General features: G+C 46.0%; 2 protein-coding genes across 3 annotated transcripts in view; one reads left to right on the top strand and one right to left on the bottom strand.

The window, feature by feature from the left end:
* Positions 1 to 210: 210 nt before the first annotated feature.
* Positions 211 to 4,940, top strand: LOC117490697. Of its 2 annotated transcripts, none has more exons than XM_034140479.1 (6): positions 211 to 299; positions 900 to 984; positions 1,683 to 1,973; positions 3,396 to 3,521; positions 3,635 to 3,712; positions 4,426 to 4,940. In XM_034140479.1, the coding sequence occupies exons 2-6, from the start codon at positions 939 to 941 to the stop codon at positions 4,497 to 4,499; spliced, it is 615 nt and encodes a 204-aa protein (XP_033996370.1). In that variant the 5' UTR covers positions 211 to 299; positions 900 to 938; the 3' UTR covers positions 4,500 to 4,940. The 2 variants fall into 2 exon arrangements, with proteins under 2 accessions (XP_033996370.1, XP_033996369.1); XM_034140478.1 differs by having other exon boundaries at positions 3,393 to 3,521.
* Positions 4,941 to 5,426: 486 nt separating this feature from the next.
* LOC117490685 (arf-GAP with Rho-GAP domain, ANK repeat and PH domain-containing protein 1) overlaps positions 5,427 to 22,138 on the bottom strand; it is a 22,292-nt gene continuing 5,580 nt past the window's right edge. Inside the window, exons 5-26 of the mRNA XM_034140464.1 lie at positions 21,953 to 22,048; positions 21,499 to 21,694; positions 21,327 to 21,425; positions 20,897 to 21,001; positions 19,800 to 19,860; positions 19,380 to 19,500; positions 18,407 to 18,671; positions 18,031 to 18,230; positions 17,865 to 17,950; positions 16,664 to 16,846; positions 11,197 to 11,265; positions 10,942 to 11,041; positions 10,793 to 10,849; positions 10,564 to 10,690; positions 10,363 to 10,462; positions 9,802 to 10,003; positions 8,176 to 8,221; positions 7,779 to 7,987; positions 6,751 to 6,963; positions 6,070 to 6,175; positions 5,591 to 5,732; positions 5,427 to 5,496 (exon numbers count right to left, since the gene is read on the bottom strand). Coding sequence (XP_033996355.1) covers positions 5,449 to 5,496; positions 5,591 to 5,732; positions 6,070 to 6,175; positions 6,751 to 6,963; positions 7,779 to 7,987; positions 8,176 to 8,221; positions 9,802 to 10,003; positions 10,363 to 10,462; positions 10,564 to 10,690; positions 10,793 to 10,849; positions 10,942 to 11,041; positions 11,197 to 11,265; positions 16,664 to 16,846; positions 17,865 to 17,950; positions 18,031 to 18,230; positions 18,407 to 18,671; positions 19,380 to 19,500; positions 19,800 to 19,860; positions 20,897 to 21,001; positions 21,327 to 21,425; positions 21,499 to 21,694; positions 21,953 to 22,048 — 2,831 coding nt within the window. The 3' untranslated portion in view covers positions 5,427 to 5,448. The remainder of the gene's footprint in view (positions 5,497 to 5,590; positions 5,733 to 6,069; positions 6,176 to 6,750; positions 6,964 to 7,778; positions 7,988 to 8,175; positions 8,222 to 9,801; positions 10,004 to 10,362; positions 10,463 to 10,563; positions 10,691 to 10,792; positions 10,850 to 10,941; positions 11,042 to 11,196; positions 11,266 to 16,663; positions 16,847 to 17,864; positions 17,951 to 18,030; positions 18,231 to 18,406; positions 18,672 to 19,379; positions 19,501 to 19,799; positions 19,861 to 20,896; positions 21,002 to 21,326; positions 21,426 to 21,498; positions 21,695 to 21,952; positions 22,049 to 22,138) is intronic.

The raw sequence follows: 22,138 nt of genomic DNA, 5'->3' as shown, positions 1-22,138 counted from the left end.
AAGCAACCTAATGTGGTTTCATACTGACTGAAACTCTGTGTGGTCGGTGTGTCTGTCTCTGTGTGTGTGTGTGTGTGTGTGTGTGTGTGTGTGTGTGTGTGTGTGTGTGTGTGTGTGTGTGTGTGTGTGTGTGTGTGTGTGTGTGTGTGTGTGTGTGTGTGTGTGTGTGTGTGTGTGTATAGGGGGGGTTCTCATTTCCTACTTTGCTATCAGAGTTTGAGCCGCCATCATTTACACCTTGTGTTTGGTGTCGTCTTCAGGATTAATAAATCCTAATTCCACCATCATCCTTTCCTCAGGTAGGACATACACACACACACACACACACACACACACACACACACACACACACACACACACACACACACACACACACACACACACACACACACACACACACACACACACACACAGAGAGGGTTCGCCTGGGTTGGCATCACGGACAGAACAGGTCTCAGTCAGAGTTTACTCCTCATTGTTGGTAAGGCTCAAATACACACAAATCAAAGCAAAAACTGAAGGAAGACGTTTACAAAAAGATGTAAACGATCAAAAAGGTTATGCAGAAAGACGACTAAGACGTGAGAACCACCAGCAGCAGGAACTGTGTTATTGTCAAAACACCATTTTAACATCGTAGTCGACTGCTGTACTAATTATATACACACACACACACACACACACACACACACACACACACACACACACACACACACACACACACACACACACACACACTCACACGCTCACACACACACACACACGCACACACACACACACACTCACACACACACCCACACACATGCTCACACACACACACACTCACACACACTCACTCACACTCACACACACTCTCACACACACACACGCCACTGAAAGTGTGTGTTTCCGACTCGCAGTGACTGACAGCTGAGGGGCGGAGCTAGCAGACGGCGGCCATGTCAGTTCTGTTCTGGATCTGGATCCTGATGATGGAGAGCCACGGTTTGTTCTGTTTTATTCCAGTCTCCTAAACCCTGACATGAGTCAGCATTATGAGTCCTGAACCCTGACATGAGTCAGCATTATGAGTCCTGTCATGAGTCAGCATTATGAGTCCTGTCATGAGTCAGCATTATGAGTCCTGAACCCTGACATGAGTCAGCATTATGAGTCCTGTCATGAGTCAGCATTATGAGTCCTCTCATGAGTCAGCATTATGAGTCCTAACCCCTGACATGAGTCAGCATTATGAGTCCTAACCCCTGACATGAGTCAGCATTATGAGTCCTGTCATGAGTCAGCATTATGAGTCCTCTCATGAGTCAGCATTATGAGTCCTAACCCCTGACATGAGTCAGCATTATGAGTCCTAACCCCTGTCATGAGTCAGCATTATGAGTCCTGTCATGAGTCATCATTATGAGTCCTAACCCCTGACAGGAGTCATCATTATGAGTCCTAACCCCTGATGCACAGTAACTAAATATGGTAGTGTAGTTATGGCAATGCAAATCTTAAGACATAAAACAATAGAAACAGAGAAAATTATATAATGCAGATTATGGGGCAGACCAAGGTGCAGTAAAGAGAAGTGAAGTATAAACATGTCAGATAGAATACAATAAGCTAGGTGTTGCAGAGAAGGTTGTGAGAGACCACAGTGATGCAGGAGTTATTCACAGTGTGACCTTTGACCCCAGCCTTAGAGGTCATCAAGGCTCACAGCGGGGGGGCGGTGCTGCTGACCTCTGACCTCCAGCTGCAGCTGAAGCAGGACGTGCGCTGGACTCACCCCGACCTGCTGGTCTCTCTGAAGAACAACGTGACGGCCTGCCATCACGGCCGCTGCCAGCTGCTCCGAGACGGCTCGCTGCGCTTCAGACGGGTCCAGCCCGGAGACTCAGGGAACTACAGCCTGCAGGTGTACGAGGAGGACGGGACGCGGGTGCTGAGGAGGGACTTCCTGCTGCTGGTGGAGAGCAGCCAATCAGGTACCTTCCCTCTACGTTAGGCCCCGCCCCCTTCTAGGCTGCGGCGACTACAGTCACTACTTTGACTTTTAACATTACAACTGTTTACTTTGACGTTAACCTCATTAGCATCATTTGCCTCATTGGCCTCATTAGCCTCGTTAGCCTCATTAGCATAATTAGCCTCATTAGCCTCGTTAGCCTCATTAGCATCATTAGCATCGTTAGCCTGTCCTCTCTGTGGAGCCTGAAGACAGATATTAGAGGAAGTAAAGAAACCGGGGTTGCGGTCGGATAGTCCAAAAATCAGCTCCTAAATTCTAACCCTATCGTCTATTCCTTGACCTCTGAGTGAAAGGTCACGGGGTTAAGGGATAGTGGATAGGAGAATTCAAAAGGACTTAGGAGAAGAGACTGCGGTACTTTAGAGAATCGACTGCACTTTCACTATCCGACGTGTTTATGATGCGCCAGCGGAGGTCATAAATGTGCGTCTGCTGCTGTGGGGAAACTATGGAAACTACAGTTTTCTATACAGCGGACTACAACATGGATGTTTAATAAGAACGAGGGACTACTGTAAACTCATCTAGAGACTCTGCACCGTGCTCTGATGCTGTTGTGCTTTATGAACGGGGACAACAGAGAAACATATTCTTCATGACCAAAGTTGGAATTGAAATAAAAAAGGAAAGTGAAACTTAATATGCTCGTCACCCTCTCCCTCCGGTCCACATTAATACAAATGATCCCAATACGTATGATTGTATGAAAAGATCTTAAAATCAATACAAATGTATTTATTATAAACGTTAGTCCTTAACATCTATCACTGTGTATATCACCATTCAAACATCTTTTAAAAGTTGAACAAACCCCACACAGCTCAGTAAAGACTGTGAAATGTTGACTTTATTTGATCATTTCAGTAAAAACTAACGTTCATATTTCTCTTTTTGATTATAATACTGATGAACGTTCAAAACAAAGCACTTTGGCAACTTACCAGATACGTTTTAAAATGCTTAATAAGCACCATAACTTTCATGATATCATTTCTCGTTCATAATCGGTTGTTTCCGTGAACGGCCGACTGTTGTGTGACGGCAAATGCTGCGGCTGCAAGGCATTGTGGGGCAGCATTTTCTCCTCTCCTTTAGGTTAGGGAGGTCCAGTGGTTCCTAAGCTAAAGGAGGTTATAAAGGAAGTTTGAAACCTCCTTTCCTTTAATTTAGAGAATTGGAACGGCACTTATCATGGCTGCCACTGAGGGACTTCCGGGTAATTTCACTCCGTTAGGAAGGTTCCTAAGCTAAATGGACTATTCGACTTCAGCCCATGACTCGTGTTGATTTTGTTGTTGAACGTGCAGTGTGTGTGTGTGTGTGTGTGTGTGTGTGTGTGGGTGTGTGTGTGTGTGGGTGGGTGTGTGTGTGTCAGCAGATCTCAGCAGCAGGAGTGTATTGGTGACGGTGTTTATCCTCCTCTTCCTCCTCTTTCTCGTCCTCTGCATCATCATCATCTTGTTCGTCCTCAACAGGAAGAGGAAGCAGCGGATCAGACTCTCAGGTATCAGCCAATCAGAGACAGGGACACACACACACACACACACACACACACACCTGAAGCTTCATTGATTGGTTTAGTTAATATTTTATGATATTTATGATCTGCTGCTTCAGGTCCGCTGGAGGACAACCTGTATGTGGAGATGCACAGTCACCGTGGCAACAAGAGGGAGGAGGACGAATGTCACTATGGTAACACTGGTTTATTTACAATGCTTAGACGCTAACAGATGCTAATATACCCTTAAGGTCGCTACACACCCACTTGAGACCAAAGAACGCATACCGAAGGCGTCCCGACTTTTATGTCAGCTACGCCGCCCGCCTACGCCGCCCGCCTACGCCGCCCGCCTACGCTGCCCGCCTACGAACACACCGCAAATACTTCAGTCGACGAGTGGCAATAACTGTCCTTACCAGCAGGCAGCGGTAGTGTGAACAGCCAATCAGAGTGATTGCTTGGGCCGACTTTCTCTGACCTCCCGCGGCCGATTCAACATGTTGAATCGGCATCGGGAGGTGTGAAAAGGTGCCGTAAAGACATGACGGTGCGGGACACACCAACCTGAGTAGGGCGCCGCGAATGCCCGACTGCCTCTGACGGCCTCTGACTCCCAAAATCGGGTTGGTGTGTAGCCAGCTTTACAGATACTAGGAGATTCTAACAGATGCTACTGAATGCTAACAGATGCAGACATGTATTCTAATAACTGTTAACAGATCAAGACAGATGCTAATGTAGGCTAACACATGCTATTGAATGCTAACACATGCCAACAGTTGCACACATATGCTAACACATGCTACTGAATGCTAATAGATACTAAGAGATTATAACAGATGCTATGTATGCTAACAGATGCTATTGAATGCTAACAGATGCTAACTTCTTAACCTGTCCACAGTTCCCTGTAATCCTGCTGTTTCCGTGGAAACACCAATACCAGCGCAGAGTTCAGAGGAGAACGTGTACATGTGATGGTCAATCAGAGCTCTCCTCACCTGCATGTTTCTCTGTTTACATCTTAATCAATAAAGTGAGGTTGTTTGCAGACGTTAGAGATGTTCCTCTTTTATTTTAACAATACAAGAAATTAACCAAAAATAATATAATATAAGATGATAAAATATTAGAGTAATGAAAGATAAGAATATATATAATAATGTGAAAATGTAAACTCCTGATAATATAATTTCCCCTTTTTATAAATACAACTTTAATTATAATAATCAAATGTATTTGTGTAAACATTTTCATCTTCCCCAAAAGAAAACAAAGGTTTAATAACATATTTTGGTGATGCTAACATATGCTAATTGATGCTAACAAGCGCTTAAAGATCTAGACAGATGCTAATAAAGTATATGCTAACATATGCTAAAAAAAAATATATATACTAAATGCTAACAGATGCAGACAGATGCTATTGTATGCTAAAACATGCTAACAGTTAATACTGTATTCATGTTGACCAACAGGAGAGATAAACACTTTGATCTTCCCCAAAAGAAACTAAAGGTTTAATCAAATATTTTGATGATGCTAACAGATGCTAATGGTTGCTAACAGATGCTAAGGGTTGCTAACAGATGCTAAGGGTCCTAACAGATGCTAAGGGTTGCTAACAGATGCTAAGGGTTGCTAACAGATGCTAAGGGTTGCTAACAGATGCTAGCTAGCCCTTACAATTATAGACAGGTGAACACTAATGCTAATATATGCTAACAGATGATATCAGATATGAACAGAATGACATTTGCTAATAATATATATATATATATACATATGCTAACAGATGCAGTCAGATGCTAATGTATGCTAACACAGGCTAAGAGTTAATAATGTGTTCATGTTGACCAACAGGAGAACATTGATCTTCCCCAAAAGAAATTAAAGTGTTTTTTAAATATAACGTGAGGAGGAAACCTCAGAAGACGGTGATCTGCTCCTCCTCCTCTTCCTCTCCACCCAGCGTCTGCACACACACAACAACATAAATCAGATATTATCATTTACACCAGTCCTTTTTTATTAATAATAACGTATTGTAGGGTAAGTGAAGGCATCACCAGGAAGAGCAGCGAGTGGTGGATGATGAACTCTCTGGTGAGCGTCAGCAGGTCCTGGTTCAGAGTCTGGAACAGAGAGGGGACCAGGACCAGAGCCAGGTTCTGAGCTGACATCCTGTTCACCTGGGAGAACACCTGGACCCTACACACACACACACACACACACACACACACACACACACACACACACACACACACACACACACACACACACACACACACACACACACACACACACACACACACACACACACACACACACACACACACACACACACACACACACACACACACACACACACACACACACACACACACACACACACACACACACACACACACACACACACACACACACACACACACACACCAGCTTCCTTCAGGATACTCCTCGACACACACTTCAACATGCAAATAATGTTGTACTTTTTATTTACATAAATGAAATGTGTGTGTGTGTGTGTGTGTGTGTGTGTTACATGTAGAAGTGTCCAAACAGTGCGTTCAGCGTGGCTCTGTTGTCTTCAGGAAGTTTCCGTAGCAGCCGTCGGTACGAAGAGAACCTGGAGCGCTCGTCTGAAATCACTGAGAAGAAGTACTGCATTAATACTGCAGTAATACTACTGATAGTACTGCATTAATACTACTGATACTGCATTAATGCTACTGATACTGCAGTAATACTACTGATACTGCAGTAATACTACTGATACTGCATTAATACTACTGATACTGCATTAATGCTACTGATACTACTGATACTGATACTGCAGTAATACTACTGATACTGCATTAATACTGCATTAATACTACTGATACTACTGATACTGGATTAATACTACTGATACTGCAGTAATACTACTGATACTGCATTAAAACTACTGATACTGCATTAATGCTACTGATACTGCAGTAATACTACTAATACTACATGGTAGTAATTGATGTTCTTGTACTTGACGACTGGCACTTGATGTACTGGTTCGAGATGTACGGGGTCTAGATGAACTGGTTCTAGAGGTACTGTTTCTAGAGGTACCGTACTGGTTCTAGAGGTACTGATACTTTATGTACTGGATCTAGAGATGTACTGGTTCTAGATGTACTGGTTATAGATGTTCTGGTTCTAGATGTAGTGGTTCTAGATGTTCTGGTTCTACCTGCAGCCTGGATCCACTGGAGTCTCTCGGCCTCGGGGATCAGGCTCTGCTGATGCTGGCGGACATATTGTTTGAGGGCGGCGCCGGCGTCCAGGACTCCCTGCTCGTCAGCCTCCAGGGGGGCGGAGCCTGGTGATGTCATCAGTGCCTCCACCAATCGGGTGACTTTGGCGGCGAGGCCACAGCGGCGGTACACGCCGTCCACCTTCAGACCTGAGAGACAGACACGTTACACTCACAGTGTTTAAAGGTCTCCTATTACGCAAAATGCACTTTGTGATGTCTTCTCTACATCACCATGTGTCCCCGGTGTGTCCCCGGTGTGTCAGGAGACTCACAAAGTGTCAGGAAATAAACCCTTCTCTCTTTTCCTCCGTACCCACATCTCTAAAAACGGGGGAACAACGGAGCTGATCCAGATTTGCTGCGTCATGACCACATTACTCAAATGTGGGCGGGCTTTACACCCACGAGCCAATCAGAAACATTGCTGTCAGAAACAATGAGACGTGTTCTGGAAGTAATATGGTCTGTGTTCACATTAGCATGCTAACACTCAGAGCTAACCTGTACTGGAGAGAGTATGTGTGAAGAAGCAGGAAATAAAAAGGAACTCACCTTGTGGTAAACCCTTTGCTAACAGGCTGAAATAGAGGGGTTTGAGGCTATAATGTGATCTGTTTTGTATTTTGAGCAAAACACTTCATAGACATGTTTTTCATATATCTGAGACCTATAATATATGCCTAAAAATAGTATAGTAGGAGACCTTTAATATCCACACACACACACACACACACACACACACACACACACACACACACACACACCACACACACACACAACCACACACACACACACCACACACACACACACACACACACACACACACACACACACACACACACACCACACACACACCACACACACACACACACACACACACACACACACACACACACACACACACACACACACACACACACACACACACACACACACACACACACACACACACACACACACACCGTAGTGGGTGATGTGGGAGATGCAGCGCTCGATGGGGGGCGGGACCAATCCCCTCGCACCAACCAGCGGGTACAAAGGCTGTGGCGCTGCGCTGTGATTGGCTGCAGGGGGCCGCGGTGGAGCTGCGCTGTGATTGGTCAGAGCTCTCTGCAGGTGGCTGAACCAGGACTGGCAGCTGTGCGGCTCCTCGAACCTCAACGCCAGCCTCCTGATGGGAAACAGATTACAACCTGTGATGTCACCTGCAATTAGCTCAGCCAATCAGGAGCCAGGAAGGAGAAATCAATAAAGACATAGTTTTTTATGTTGTACAACAAGTTAAAATCTGTTCAGCTGACTCATAACGCTGACTCATAACGCTGACTCATAACGCAGTATTCAATTCAGGAAACACACCTGTCTTCTGTTACCATGGTGATGATGTTTTCAGATGGATCCATTTCTGAAAAATATGTAGTGACAGATTTTTAAATACTTCTCAGTTTTCTCCTTTGGTTATGAACGTGTCTGACCCTCTGACCTCGTTAACTCTAGCTTTGTGTTTTTTATTCACAAACGTCCAGTTCTTCGTCTAAAAGGAGATATCTAACCTCAGTGGAAGAAACAGGTTATACATTAACACTAAAGAGGACCTGGTACGGAGCCCTGTGGGACTCCATCCAGTCTTTTAAAAACATAACGCTGGATCTCTCTATCTATCTATCCATCCATCCATCCATCCATCCATCCATCCATCCATCCATCCATCCATCCATCCATCTAACCTCAGTGGAAGTCTCCTGAGGCCTGTACTACGAAGCCGGATTTTCGCTTAGCTGGCTAACTTCAGGGAAAACTCTGGGTTTCCAGTCCTACGACGCTGGTTCTCTTCTTAGCGGGCTAGATCTCCATGGTAACTTATGCTGAGCGGCTAACCTGGTCCGGAGCAGGATAGGTTCCAGGATAAGAGATCAACTCAGTGAAAGCACCGCCTGCTGACCAATCAGAGCTCAGTGTGCGGAGTTTAAAGCTATCAAGTCATATTACAGGAGAAATGAAATACAGAAAAACTGCCGTTGCAGGAAAGACGGCCGGCAAAAATCAACCAACTGTGTGAACGTGAACATTAATAGAATATCCCCTCCCATCTTCAGAGCAATCTGACTATTATAACATTAGCGTTAAGAAAGCTTACTTAAATATCTGCCACAACATAAGTAACCGGATCAGAGTAACATTAAATACAGTCCGCGGCACTGTGAGTGCAGACGTCGATGTGTCCCATTATCATTCATATCATATCACATCATAATGTATCATATATTTCCTTATCTGAGTCAGCTGAGCCGTATCTGGCCGTGCAACACTCACAGTGTCACATACTGTATGCAGAAGTATTATTTTAAGCAACACATTAAGTTGACGAAACACTCGAGTCAAATGTAATTAAAGTCAGATCGTGTCTTAGACGGGGCAGTGATATCATAAACCTGTTCATGTACGCATTCAAACGCTTTTTCTTTTACCAGCTGTATTCACCTTGCAGGTGCAGCTATGTGGCTTTGATCCTGGATAAAGTGTTTAAGTCATGGATGTTTAAAGTTTAACGTCTTCATATTTGTCTAATATTAAAGTTCACTTTTCATTCAGGAAGTATGACGCTGCGCTGTCATTATGCTTGTCCATGTTTGAGATTGGTCGAATGCTCCGAATACCACCCCTTTCATGTGAACGCGCACCTAACTAGATAGGACACGGCTGGCTTGAGTTAACGAGTTGATAACCAGCGTCGTAGGACCGCTTAGCGAGAGCGCGTTTGTTTTGGATTGGGCCAACCGGCTAACTCAAACATATCCAGGTTAGGTTGAACCGGCTTCGTCGTACAGGCCTCTGGAGAAACAGGTTACGAATTAAGACTACAGAGGACCCGGTTTAGAGCCCTGTGGGACTCCATCCTGTCTGTTAGGTTTAGATAACTAACTGTATATGTTTAGGAACATAACGCTGGATCCAGCAGGTGTTCCTGGAGAACGTTAGAGGTACCGTGGTTCCTGACGGCGCTCAGGTCCACGCTCAGAGGCTGAAGTGTGTTCTTGAGGAGGGGATGCACGCTGACGCCGTCCTCCCATAGGAGCAGCCAGGCGTCAGTCTGACCCGGAGCCCCGCCCACTTCTATGGCACGCACACGACTGACTGCAGAAGACCCGCCCACCTCCGCATAAGACACGCCCCCTGGGAGGATCACCTGGAGAAAAAAAACTCGGGTTACATTAATAACCTTTATTCTGGTTATTACTATAAACACACACACACACACACACACACACACACACACACACACACACACACACACACACACACACACACACACCACACACACACACACACACACACACACACACACACACACACACACACACACACACACACACACACACACACACACACACACACACACACACACACACACACACACACACACACACACACACACACACACACACACACACACACACACACACACACACACACACACACACACACACACACACACACACACACACACACACACACACACACACACACACACACACACACGTGTACCTTGAGGATGTGCACCAGGTGACTCAGCAACGCCTCCTGGTTGTCAGCGGCGCAGATCAGCTGATCACTCAGAGTCACCATCTCAAACTGGAGAGCAGGCCTGTAGTACACACAGTACACACAAAGTACACACATTATACACACAGGTAAAATACATAATACACACATTATACACACTGTACACAAGAGGTACACACTCACCCCTCCTTGAGGAACACAGAGAGGACCTCCCGCAGGTCGAGGACGTCGCACGCCGCCGAGTCGTTTTCTAACGAGAAGAGGAAACGATCTTCCTCCAGTTTACCGTGAAGCTCCTCATCCTCCTCACCTACACACACACACACACACACACCACACACACACACACACACATTATTTTACATTGTCTAAATGGTGCTCATTATATATTCGTCCAGGTGATTCTTCCTACCTGAGGGGGCGGAGTCAGGGCTCCTATTGGCCACTTGAGGCAGGTAAGGCGGGATATCTGAGAGAGAACAAGCAAAAGCAGACGTCAAGAAAAGAGGTCTGTACAGGGGGGTGTGTGTGTGTGTGTGTGTGTGTGTGTGTGTGTGTTACCTGTGTACTCGTTGAGGCGGAGAAGCTCGGTCTGCAGAGCCTGATTGGCTCTCTCAGCCAGCAGGATGGGGGAGGGGCTAAGAAGGTCGGTTTGACATACCTGCACAGGTAACAACACTCAGATAAACAGGAAGTGGTAACTACAGTTTGTGTGTGTGTGTGTGTGTGTGTGTGTGTGTGTGTACGTGTGCGTGAACATGTGTGTGTGAGAGTGTGTGTGTGTACGTGTGTGTGTGAGAGTGTGTGTGTAATAACCTTTGCTCCTGAGCAGATCAGAGACATCGTTTCTTCTACGTCGTCTCCACACACCACCTGACGCAGCCTCTGAAATACACACACACACACACACACACACACACACACACACACACACACACACACACACACACACACACACACACACACACACACACACACACACACACACACACACACACACACACACACACACACACACACACACACACACACACACACACACACACACACACACACACACACACACACACACACACACACACACACACACACACACACACACACACACACACACACACACACACACACACACACACACATTCTTTACTCCAGGGGGTCCAAACGTTTTTCACATTCTTGATACTTGAATACTGTACTTTAAGAAGAATAAACAAACAGCTCATCCCTTCAAACAGAATGATGATCATAAGAGGAAATATGAGGGGTTTAATTCAAGCTTGTTATATGAATAAGTTATTGGGCTTTTTCTATCAACTAAGATTTGTTCGAAAATGTTTTCAGCTCTAATTGACTTAATCTATTTGAGAAGTGGGCTTTTTAACACATGAATACTACTGTGTAATAATTGTTAACATATATTTTTCAGAAGTACAATATAAGAAAAACACACATTTCATATGTGGGCCATATTCCAAAATACTTTAAAGGTCCCATGTCATGCTTTTCCGGTTATTACCCGTCCCCTTGTGTTCTGTAGCTTCTGCATGTAAACGGTCTGCAGAGTCACAAACCCTCAAAGTACACCCTGTAGCGAGTAAAACTCTAACACAGAAAAGACCTGTCTATGCTGCCCCAGAACGCCTCGTTGGACATTTCTCTTTTTCTTCCTGGGTACAGTGACGTGCCCATACCCAAATGGGCCCATTGGTCCAAATGGACCAATCCGCGGAGCCGTTACGTTACGTCCGCAGAGCCGTTATGTTAAGTCCGTGGATTGGTCCATTGGGATCTGGAATCCTCACACACACACACACACTCAGGCCTAGGCTCCACGGGGACGAAAACGGGTTGAATCCGCATATTTCTCATGCGTATAGCCCTTTAAGCTAGACGACGCCGTAACGGAAACGTAGAAACAGACCCCGCAAACGACAACGGGTCCAAAGGTGGATAGATCTGGGAACAGAGTGCTCTGGGGGGTCCAACGGGGCCGTGGGGTCGCCTATACGGTCATCCGTTTCATAGCCCCGCCTCCCCCCACCTCTGCTGCTCACCCCCGCAAAAGTACACTGCACACTGAATTCAGATTATTTATCTTTATCTCGATATGAACATAAACGCGAGTGAAGTCTAATCTGACAGGACGCAGCTCCTCCGGCTGTGATGCAGCGGGAGCAAAACACACACTTCAAGTCAGATCACCACCCTTAGCTATTTTAATTACCTCTCAAACTACCTAAACTAGTTATAAATATGTTTATTTTTACTGTCGGGTTTACTTACTGGATCAGCTGCTGCATGAGGAAGCATGAAGATTTAAACTTTAACACACATTGACCGGCGAAAAACTCTGCGCGGTTCCCTCGGCCCCCACCGCGGAGAATAAACAGAAGTGCAGCCATGACAACCATTCTTCTTCGCTGCTTTTGTGGAGGAAGTTGCTGCTTTTTGTGGAGGAAGTTACAGCGCCACGTACAGGTTCGGCATATGTACTGCAGCTTTTCCAGCGGTTGGATGTAAACGGAGCCGTCTCGTGGAGCTTGACACAATCCGGTGTATATTGCGTGTGGGCGGAAGGTTTTTTGCGGTTGCGTTTGCGTTACTCCGATGCGTTTTGCCGTATGGGTTCCCGTGGAGCCGGGGACATCAATCTTTTCTCAGCTGCAGCTCCGCCAATTTCTCCTCCCTGAGACGGCGGGACGCGGCGAGGCTGTGAGTTGGTGTGTGAGCACACACACCAACTCCCAGCCAGGCTGCGGGTGTGTGTTTGTGCTCAGGCTGGTTTCGGGCTAGGTTTCGCTGTGTCTCGCTGTCTCGCAGACGGTCACTGGGCTCATAGGGAGGGGGGGGCAGGAGCTCCAACAAGCCGTGTAGGACAGAGAGTGAATACACATACTATACAGAGATGCTGTATGAGAAACCAATGTGAGTTTGGAACATTGCACAATATAAATCCATTCTAGTAGACCTCAACAATGGAACTATGATCAGTAGAAATGGCCATGACATGGGACCTTTAAGAATCTGAGGGCCGATTCAAAATGGACCACGGGCCGTACTATGGACACCCCAGAATCTATTTTAAAATTGTATTGCTAACTTATAAAGCATGAAATGGTTTGGGGCCCAATATATGTGGGACATGCTGATACAGCATTCCCACTATCTGTTATGCTACGCACGGAATTCTTTATTATTGCGCCGGGTTATTTTGCACCTCTTCTTCTCCCACATTCCACATCGCAGAAACTCCGTTCAAACATCAAAACGTTCAGCTCGGTCGGGAATCGCAGGCTATTACTTTTCTCATTCACAACTTTCATAATTCCAGAGATATATCCCATAATACATCACATTTTTAACCATTGAAGTCAATGGAGAAATTCTTCAGACTTCAACAAATCTTCATGCGACTTCAACTGCTAACTGTTGATTCATACTTTCACTCAGAAACCTCATTCCAACTTTAAAATGTTACACATCTTTCTGACATTATTCATGTAACACAACTTTTAAATCTGATTCGTACTTTTAGAGATATTAAACATTGTTCAGACCTTGGTAAAGAGGCCTTCTTCAGATTTTAGAGTGCGTGATGTCACAGCTAGAGTGGAGGACAGATTTAATTTTGCCTTCATATTTTCTTTTAAACCTGCCATAATTCCCAAACCCTACATTCCTGAGACATAATTTTTCATGACAAACGTAGGAAAACATCTCGTAGCTTGAAAAATTCAAACAAATTAAGCAAAATAATTAAACAAAATGCCTCTTGAGGGCATGAAGTGACAAAAACTTTCAACATGTCTCCATTAAAGCCCATTGTAAGTTCAGCCTCACCTTTCCCCACCACAGCAGCCGCACACCTTTAGTTAATCTGCCAAAAAGGCCACATTATTGACCCGAAAGTACACAAAAAGTACACTTCAGATGCTCAAGTTCCTTGACATGCTTCACACTTTGAAATTTCATTTCTTCAATAAAACGTTCACATGTAAGTGGTTTATCTCTCATTCAGAACAATGCAAATGCTCTCCTCTCACTGATTACTGCACATCACCATGGAAACCTTTGATCTCTGGACACGTCGTTAGCTCAAATATAAACACCTGTGTCATGGAACACGATGATGTCATAACTCCAATTGACATGCTCAGAGCAGCAGACTTCAGATAATGGTCCTGCCCTCAACAGCTCTACGTCAATTATGGGGTGTCATCATATGCCGTTTCCATGGAAACGCATCCCTCGCCATAAAACACGATGTCGCTGTAACTCCAATGGACACGGTCCGGTCGTCCCACAATCTTCACTTGTATATCACCTCTCCATGCCTCAACAGCTCTACGCCAAATCTGACATCTCACCATATGCCGTTTCATAAAACACGATGTTGTGGTAACGCCTATGAAAAGGGTCAAAACAGCACCACACTTCAGATAATGGTTAACGGTCCAGCCCTCAACAGCTCTACGTCAATTATGGGGTTTCATCATATGCCGTTTCCATGGAAACGCATCCCTCGCCATAAAAGACGATGTCGCTATAACTCCTATGAAAATGTTCAAAAAGTGCTCAAACTTCACATGTGTGCTAACAGTCCAGCTGTGAAGACATCTACGGGAACGTTTTGAGATTTCTTCAAATGCTGTTGCCATGGCAACACAATGCTCGCCATGAAACACGGTTTTCTCATAACTTCAGTGAAAATGCTCCAAATGGCCCAAAACTTCACAGGTTTGGTAACGATGCAGCCATCAACGCATCTAAGCGTATTATGGGATGTCATCAAATGCCGTTGGCATGGCGGCAGATCATTCGCCATCAGGTTAGTTCAAAAGTTTGCAGTTCAAATATTCTGCTACTTTTCCAAGCCATTTTACTTTCTTTTCTTCACTCATCACACATTCAACCCCCCAGTGTTCATGTATCATTTCAATCTAAATTCTTCACTTTCTTCTTACACATTACATTTCAGCATAGCAGTTTAGCATCAGCTTTTCAGCATAAAGCATTCCCACTAGCAATTTCTTCAGGAATTGCATTCTCTAGTGTTTATTTATTGTGTTCCTTTCTGTTGTCTATGTGTTAAGTGTTAATGATCATGTAAAGCACTTTGCTTCTGTGTCTAAAAATGTGCTTTATAAATAAACGTACCTTACCCCTGCCTTACTCTATATCAGGGGTCGGCAACCCCTGGCACGCGTGCCACCAATGGCACGCGGCACCGTAACCAGTGGCACACTAGGAATAAGTGTACAAAATATTTATTTTATTTTTGGATCCTGAACGAGACCGCCGCCAGAGCGCGTCTCCCCGTTACCTGCAGAAGGAAGCCATGCACGCAACGCAGCCCCACTCTCTTTAACTCCAGGCGACTTTCTGCCGCTTTCCTCCGTAATGCAGTGCTGATAGTTTCACCACAGAGGAAAGCACTTCACAAATTGCAGTACCCATAAGGAGCTGTAAAAATGCCGCAGTTTTTGCGTGGCGATCGATATCGGCCGATACTCACTCTCTGCCGATCGATCGGTGCTCTCTAAAAAGGCTGATCGCGAGACGTAACATACATGACACTTTTCTCTGTGTGCTGCAAAACAAGCTCGCCAAAATCGCTTCACCAATCTGGCAGTATTTTAAGGTGTCCGAAAATGACAATAAAATAGCGGTGCAACGTGTGTGAAGCAGAAATCCTGCAGCTCCACCCGCTGTGACGGACCGGTGAGTGGAGCAAAACACACAAGTTAGACCTAACACACTTAGCTATTTTATCTACCTTTGGAACTAGTTATAAATATATTTATTCTTCACTGTCACTCATTACTGGATCAGTGAGCTGCATGAGATACTGACAGGCTGTCAGGAGTGAGAGGGCGGGAGAGAGGAAAAGAGAGCGCTTCCGCTAATTTCTCCCGTGTTATTATCCAAAGTTAATGTAAACTTGAATAATGTACTTCATTTGAATGTAACAATTATGTTGGTTGTTTGTGGAAGCGCCAGTGAATGAGCCCCATTAACTGAGTTTTAAACATCACTTTTCACGAGTGTTTTCGTCGAGCTCTTCAATTGATAATTCACGATCGTCGGCACGCTGATACATTTTTTTTTTTAGAATGGCACTTCATATCAAAAAGGTTGCCGACCCCTGCTCTATATGAAACCTCCGTTAGCTATTAGCTCTGTGTAGTGCAGATTTAAACACAGATGGTTCCTTTGGATCTGATGGTACAGAGACCTGGTCAAACAGGAAGTGCCCTCAGGTGTAGCTTCAGGTGAGACTCACCTGGTCCATGAGGGCGGGGGAGGGGGTCAGGTGGTGAACCCTCCTGTAGCGCCCCCTCCTGTATTTATCCTGGATGAACTTTGACCTCTCTTCGTCCGGCGACCCCGGAAACAGCTGCTCTGCCGCCGGCACCACAGGAGCCCACACCTGATTGGCCAGCCGGTTACCGTGGGCGACAAACAGCTGGGGGAGGAACAGGTGAAAGGTCAGCACCCCCCTCCCTCAAAGATCAAAGGTTTAGATAAGATAAAGACAGAATGAGTTTATATCATTCAATGGACACACACACACACACACACACACACACCACACACACACACACACACACACACACACACACACACACACACACACACACACACACACACACACACACACACACACACACACACACACACACACACACACACACACACACACACACACACACACACACACACACACACACACACACACACACACACAACACACACACACACACACACACACACACACACACACACACACACACACACACACACACACACACACACACACACACACACACACACACACACACACACACACACACACACACACACACACACACACACACGGTTCACCCCCCCTCACCTGTATTAATGATTCACCCCCCCTCACCTGTATTAATGGTTCAGCCCCCCCCTCACCTGTATTAATGGTTCAACCCCCCCTCACCTGTATTAATGGTTCAGCCCCCCCTCACCTGTATTAATGGTTCAGCCCCCCAGTCACCTGTATTAATGGTTCAGCCCCCCCTCACCTGTATTAATGGTTCAGCCCCCCCTCACCTGTATTAATGGTTCAACCCCCCTCACCTGTATTAATGGTTCAGCCCCTCCTCACCTGTATTAATGGTTCAGCCCCTCCTCACCTGTATTAATGGTTCAGCCCCCCAGTCACCTGTATTAATGGTTCAGCCCCTCCTCACCTGTATTAATGGTTCAGCCCCCCCTCACCTGTATTAATGGTTCAGCCCCCCCTCACCTGTATTAATGGTTCAGCCCCTCCTCACCTGTATTAATGGTTCAGCCCCCCCTCACCTGTATTAATGGTTCAGCCCCCCAGTCACCTGTATTAATGGTTCAGCCCCCCCTCACCTGTATTAATGGTTCAACCCCCCTCACCTGTATTAATGGTTCAGCCCCTCCTCACCTGTATTAATGGTTCAGCCCCTCCTCACCTGTATTAATGGTTCAGTCCAGATCTTGTTGTCCATCTTCAGACTCCGTACCTTGGACAGGTTGCTGCCCAGAGCTCGGTGCTGACCTGGGAAGAAATCCCTGTTAGCATTAAAACCAGCTAGCTACATTAGCATCCCACCTGTTGTCCACTTGTGCTAGGTTTACCTGCGCAGGCCTGGCAGATGACGAGCAGCAGGTTGGCCGACGCCCACTCCGGGTTAGCGGTGCCGCAGTCACCGCACACTTTGTTGTCGGGGTTTTCCCAGAGCCGCAGCGCCACCTGGCTGCAGGACAGAGCACTGCGGATAGTGGAGGACAGAATGTCCAACCAGAGGGACAGATCCTTCGTCGAATCAACAGACAGACTGCGGGAGGGGGCGGGGCCACGAGGAGAATGGGTCAGGGCAAGAAAAGACAGTAAAGCACACTTCGGACACACTTCGCACACACTTGGGACACTTGGGACACACTTCACACACACTTGGGACACACTTGGGACACACTTGGGACACACTTGGGACACACTTCACACACTTGGTACCTGAAGCTCTTGTACGGAGTGATGAGGCTGAACGAGTGTTTTCCCGTCGTTTTGACCGAGGCCACGTTCAGGGGCACGGAGAAGGAGGCGATGCCCAGCTGGAAGGCCTCCTTGCTGTGGTAGATCCAGAGGTCGTGACCCCACAGGGCGGCGAAGGCGCGGCTCCGCGTGTCCTTCATGGTGATTGCTCCAAGGAGTTCTGGGGTGGCAGGGCTTGGCTGGCCTCGGGACGCTAACAGAGACGTGACCCAGCCTTCATGGACCTCTGAGAGAGTAACACATGAAGAAGAACCAGAGAGGAGGGGTGTACCCGTCTGTTACTATGTGGAGTATTAATACTGCAATTATAAATAATACTTTACCTAATATTTTCTGCCATATACGTTTATATTTTAGCTGTGTGTTAGCACCGCCTTGTGGTCGTAATGAGCATTACCACATTTACTGATCTAGCTCCTGGTCTCCGTTGTGTTCTGAGCTTCTTCAACGTTTGGTTTCTGCAGTTTTCAGTAAACGCTGCCATGTCTCCTCAAGTTGCTGAATGTTCTCTAAATGCTGCATGTGTTGTTGCTGAAGATGTTCCTTCATGAGGAACATTTGGGTTTCCATACCTGCATCCTTTCTGAAGCTGCTTCTCCTGATGGAAGAGTTTTATCGTGTAGCGCATTTGCATCTGTCGGCCTCCGTATAACAGATGATGACGAACTGCATCATTTGCAGTTTTAAGAGGTTATAAATCACAATATAACCAAATATGATGTTATTGGAATAACCATAAGCATATAAAGTCACAGTTATATGATGTTGTGACTAAAGGATTGTGGTATTATCCTTTTTGTCCTTTACTGCAAACCTTTGTTACCTTAACTTTTATATATATGTTTATATTCTCTGTCCTGCTCATTTCAAACTTCATGAACTGATATTATAACCCAGACTCCCCGAGACGTCGCGATGGAGAAGGTGAGCTCACCGTCGTTGTGAGCCATGAAGTCGTAGTGCTTCTTCCTGAAGTACACGGAGAACCTGCGTTTGTCCTGTTTCTTTACGTTCGTGATGCTGGAGACGTGAAACAGAACCTCGCTGAACCGGTCCTGGTGAACGAAACAAACACACCTGAGCACTGACTGACTGTAGACAGACAGGTGGAGACAGACAGGTGAGAGACAGACAGGTAGAGACAGACAGGTGGAGACAGAGAGACAGGTAGAGACAGGTAGAGACAGACAGGTGGAGACAGACAGGTGAGAGACAGACAGGTAGAGACAGACAGACAGGTGGAGAAAGAGAGACAGGTAGAGACAGGTAGAGACAGACAGGTAGAGAGAGACAGGTGGAGACAGAGAGACAGGTGGAGACAGACAGACAGGTGTATACAGAGACAGGTACTTACGTTGCGTTTTTTCCAAAGAGACATCAGCTGCCCGTCCAGCGTCGCCCACAGAACGTTGTGTCTGTAAGAAAGAGAAACTATGTGAATCCGCTCCTCTTCCTCCTCTCCCTCCTCTTCCTCCTCTCCCTCCTCTTCCTCCTCCCTCCTCTTCCTCCTCTTCCTCCTCTTCAGTATCTGATCTGATGAGGTGTTCCTCAGGGCTCTTTACTGGGTCTCCTGTCGCTGTTAATGTCAAACGATCTGTCTGCTTCTCAGCTGCTTGATTCTCAATCACCTCAATGGGTGACCTGTAGCATACCTGCTGAGCTAACAGTGGGTTGCTGCTCTTGTGATATTTACACATTTAAACGGGTTAATTTGCAGACATTTGGAGCAAATTGTACGTTTTTAAAAACCAATTCTCAAAGATAAGACAAAGAAATGAGCCGAGTGCAGTCAGCTGAAGACTTTTATGGCTGGAGCTCAGTCTCTGCTGGACCTTGAGACGGCCGATAGCGATTGGAAGAGTTGCAGCTGCTCAGAGCCTGGAGCCTGCTATAGCCACATGCTAACATGCTAACATTGTCTCGGACACAAAGCATGTCCCATCACAGACTCTATGCATTACATAAATGCACACAATGTACACAATATCTGTTATTTTATTACTGCACATATTTTATTCCATTCTATTTCAATGTAAATACTTTTCTTTAAATAGTTTTATATCTGTGTTTTTAATTGTTGTTTTACTTTCATGTATGCAGCACGACATCAAGTCAAATTCCTCGTACGTGTCGACCCACCTGGAGATAAACCTGGTTCTGATCTGATGTCCTGAACAGTGGATATTAATCCTTATCATCAGAAACAGGGACAATCAAATGTAATAAGACTTCCAGATCAGATACAGAGTGATGGTGACGCTGATAGCTCCATCAATAATAATACATTTTATTTATAAAGGCGCTTTCAAGGCTCTCAAGGTCGCCGTACAAGGTTCACAAAACAGTACACAAAACAGAAGTCCAAAGAACAGCACATTATAACCAATGAAGAAGAGCAGAGGGCGTGTGATGTGATCAGGGTGGATATGGTATTAAAGGTGATGGTGTTACCTGAAGCCCTTCCACACATCCAGCCAGCCGGACCTCACCACGGCGCTCTGAGGGGCCGCCCCCCCCACGGCCCCCTTCTTCCTGGACACTCGGATAGTGGCCGTCCTGCAGGACACAAACACACTGAGTCTCAGACGTTCCTTTAAACATCTTCAGCAACAACACATGCAGCATTTAGAGAACATTCAGCAACTTGAGGAGACATGTGTTCTCATGATGATTTGCAAACCTTTACAGGTTTATGGGCTGGTCCTGCACTGATTGCATGCTACACTGCGTCAGTTCTCTCTTGTGTCGTAACGCTGCTTTCCTGAACTCTTACTTACCGTCAGCAAGAATAAGAAAACTAAATCAGAGAAATTAAAGCTAATGAAATAAATAAATAAGGACGTTTGTTGTTGTTTGTCTTCCTGAAGGTGCGTTTGCGTACCTCGGCATCTTCTGTCTCAGCGGCTTCTTTAATTGGCTGGGAGGAGGGGGTGGGGCCGGCCGCATGGGGATCAGACGTCCCGCCTGATTGGACGGGAGGCTGCAGGACAAACAAACACCAGTTAGGATGCAGTGAAGTACTAGATGTAGTTTTTGTAGTACCGTATAAATACTTGGTGGTTGTTGACGATGTGTTATGAGCAGGATCTCCCTCCATTGGTCCCTCTGCACCAGAAGGGGCGGGGCTTGCTCCTGTATCGTCCTCCTCATTGGACGAGTCGGTGTCGGCTTCCTCTTGGCTCGCCCAACAAGCTAACAGCGTGACGTACGGATTCTCTTCTTTGATGGTGTGAGGAGAGCGTCTGCAGACTGGAACCCAGACAGACGGAGAGGAGTCAGACCCCGAGGACACACACTTTATATAATCTACTAAACCGTTCATAATGAAACTAAATATTCCGTCAACATTCATCCGTCTCATCGGGAGGTGGACGTGTTGGACTATGCATCTCACCCTCCCTCTTCACCTAATTGAAAAGCTTTGCTCATATGGGAAAAATGGTTGTCTTTTCTTATGTTTAAACACTTCATATTGTGAATAAGAGTCTTATATGAGACTGAACACACCTTCCTCTGATGGCTCCGCCTCCTGAAGAGACGGTAAAGAGACTCCTGTGTTCGGGTCTAACGTTAACATCACCAGCTGAGACAACGCTCCGACATCTGCACACAAACAGAGGACACGCTCAGCCAATCAGAAGGGAGTATGTCTGAAACTGATGGGCCAATACAGAGCGGGAGGTAGTCCTGTGT

This window comes from Trematomus bernacchii, unplaced genomic scaffold, assembly GCF_902827165.1.
Source record: "Trematomus bernacchii unplaced genomic scaffold, fTreBer1.1, whole genome shotgun sequence".
Classification (NCBI taxonomy): Eukaryota; Metazoa; Chordata; class Actinopteri; order Perciformes; family Nototheniidae; genus Trematomus; species Trematomus bernacchii.
Note: the sequence above shows the minus strand (reverse complement) of the source record. Positions and strands in the feature narration are given on the sequence as shown.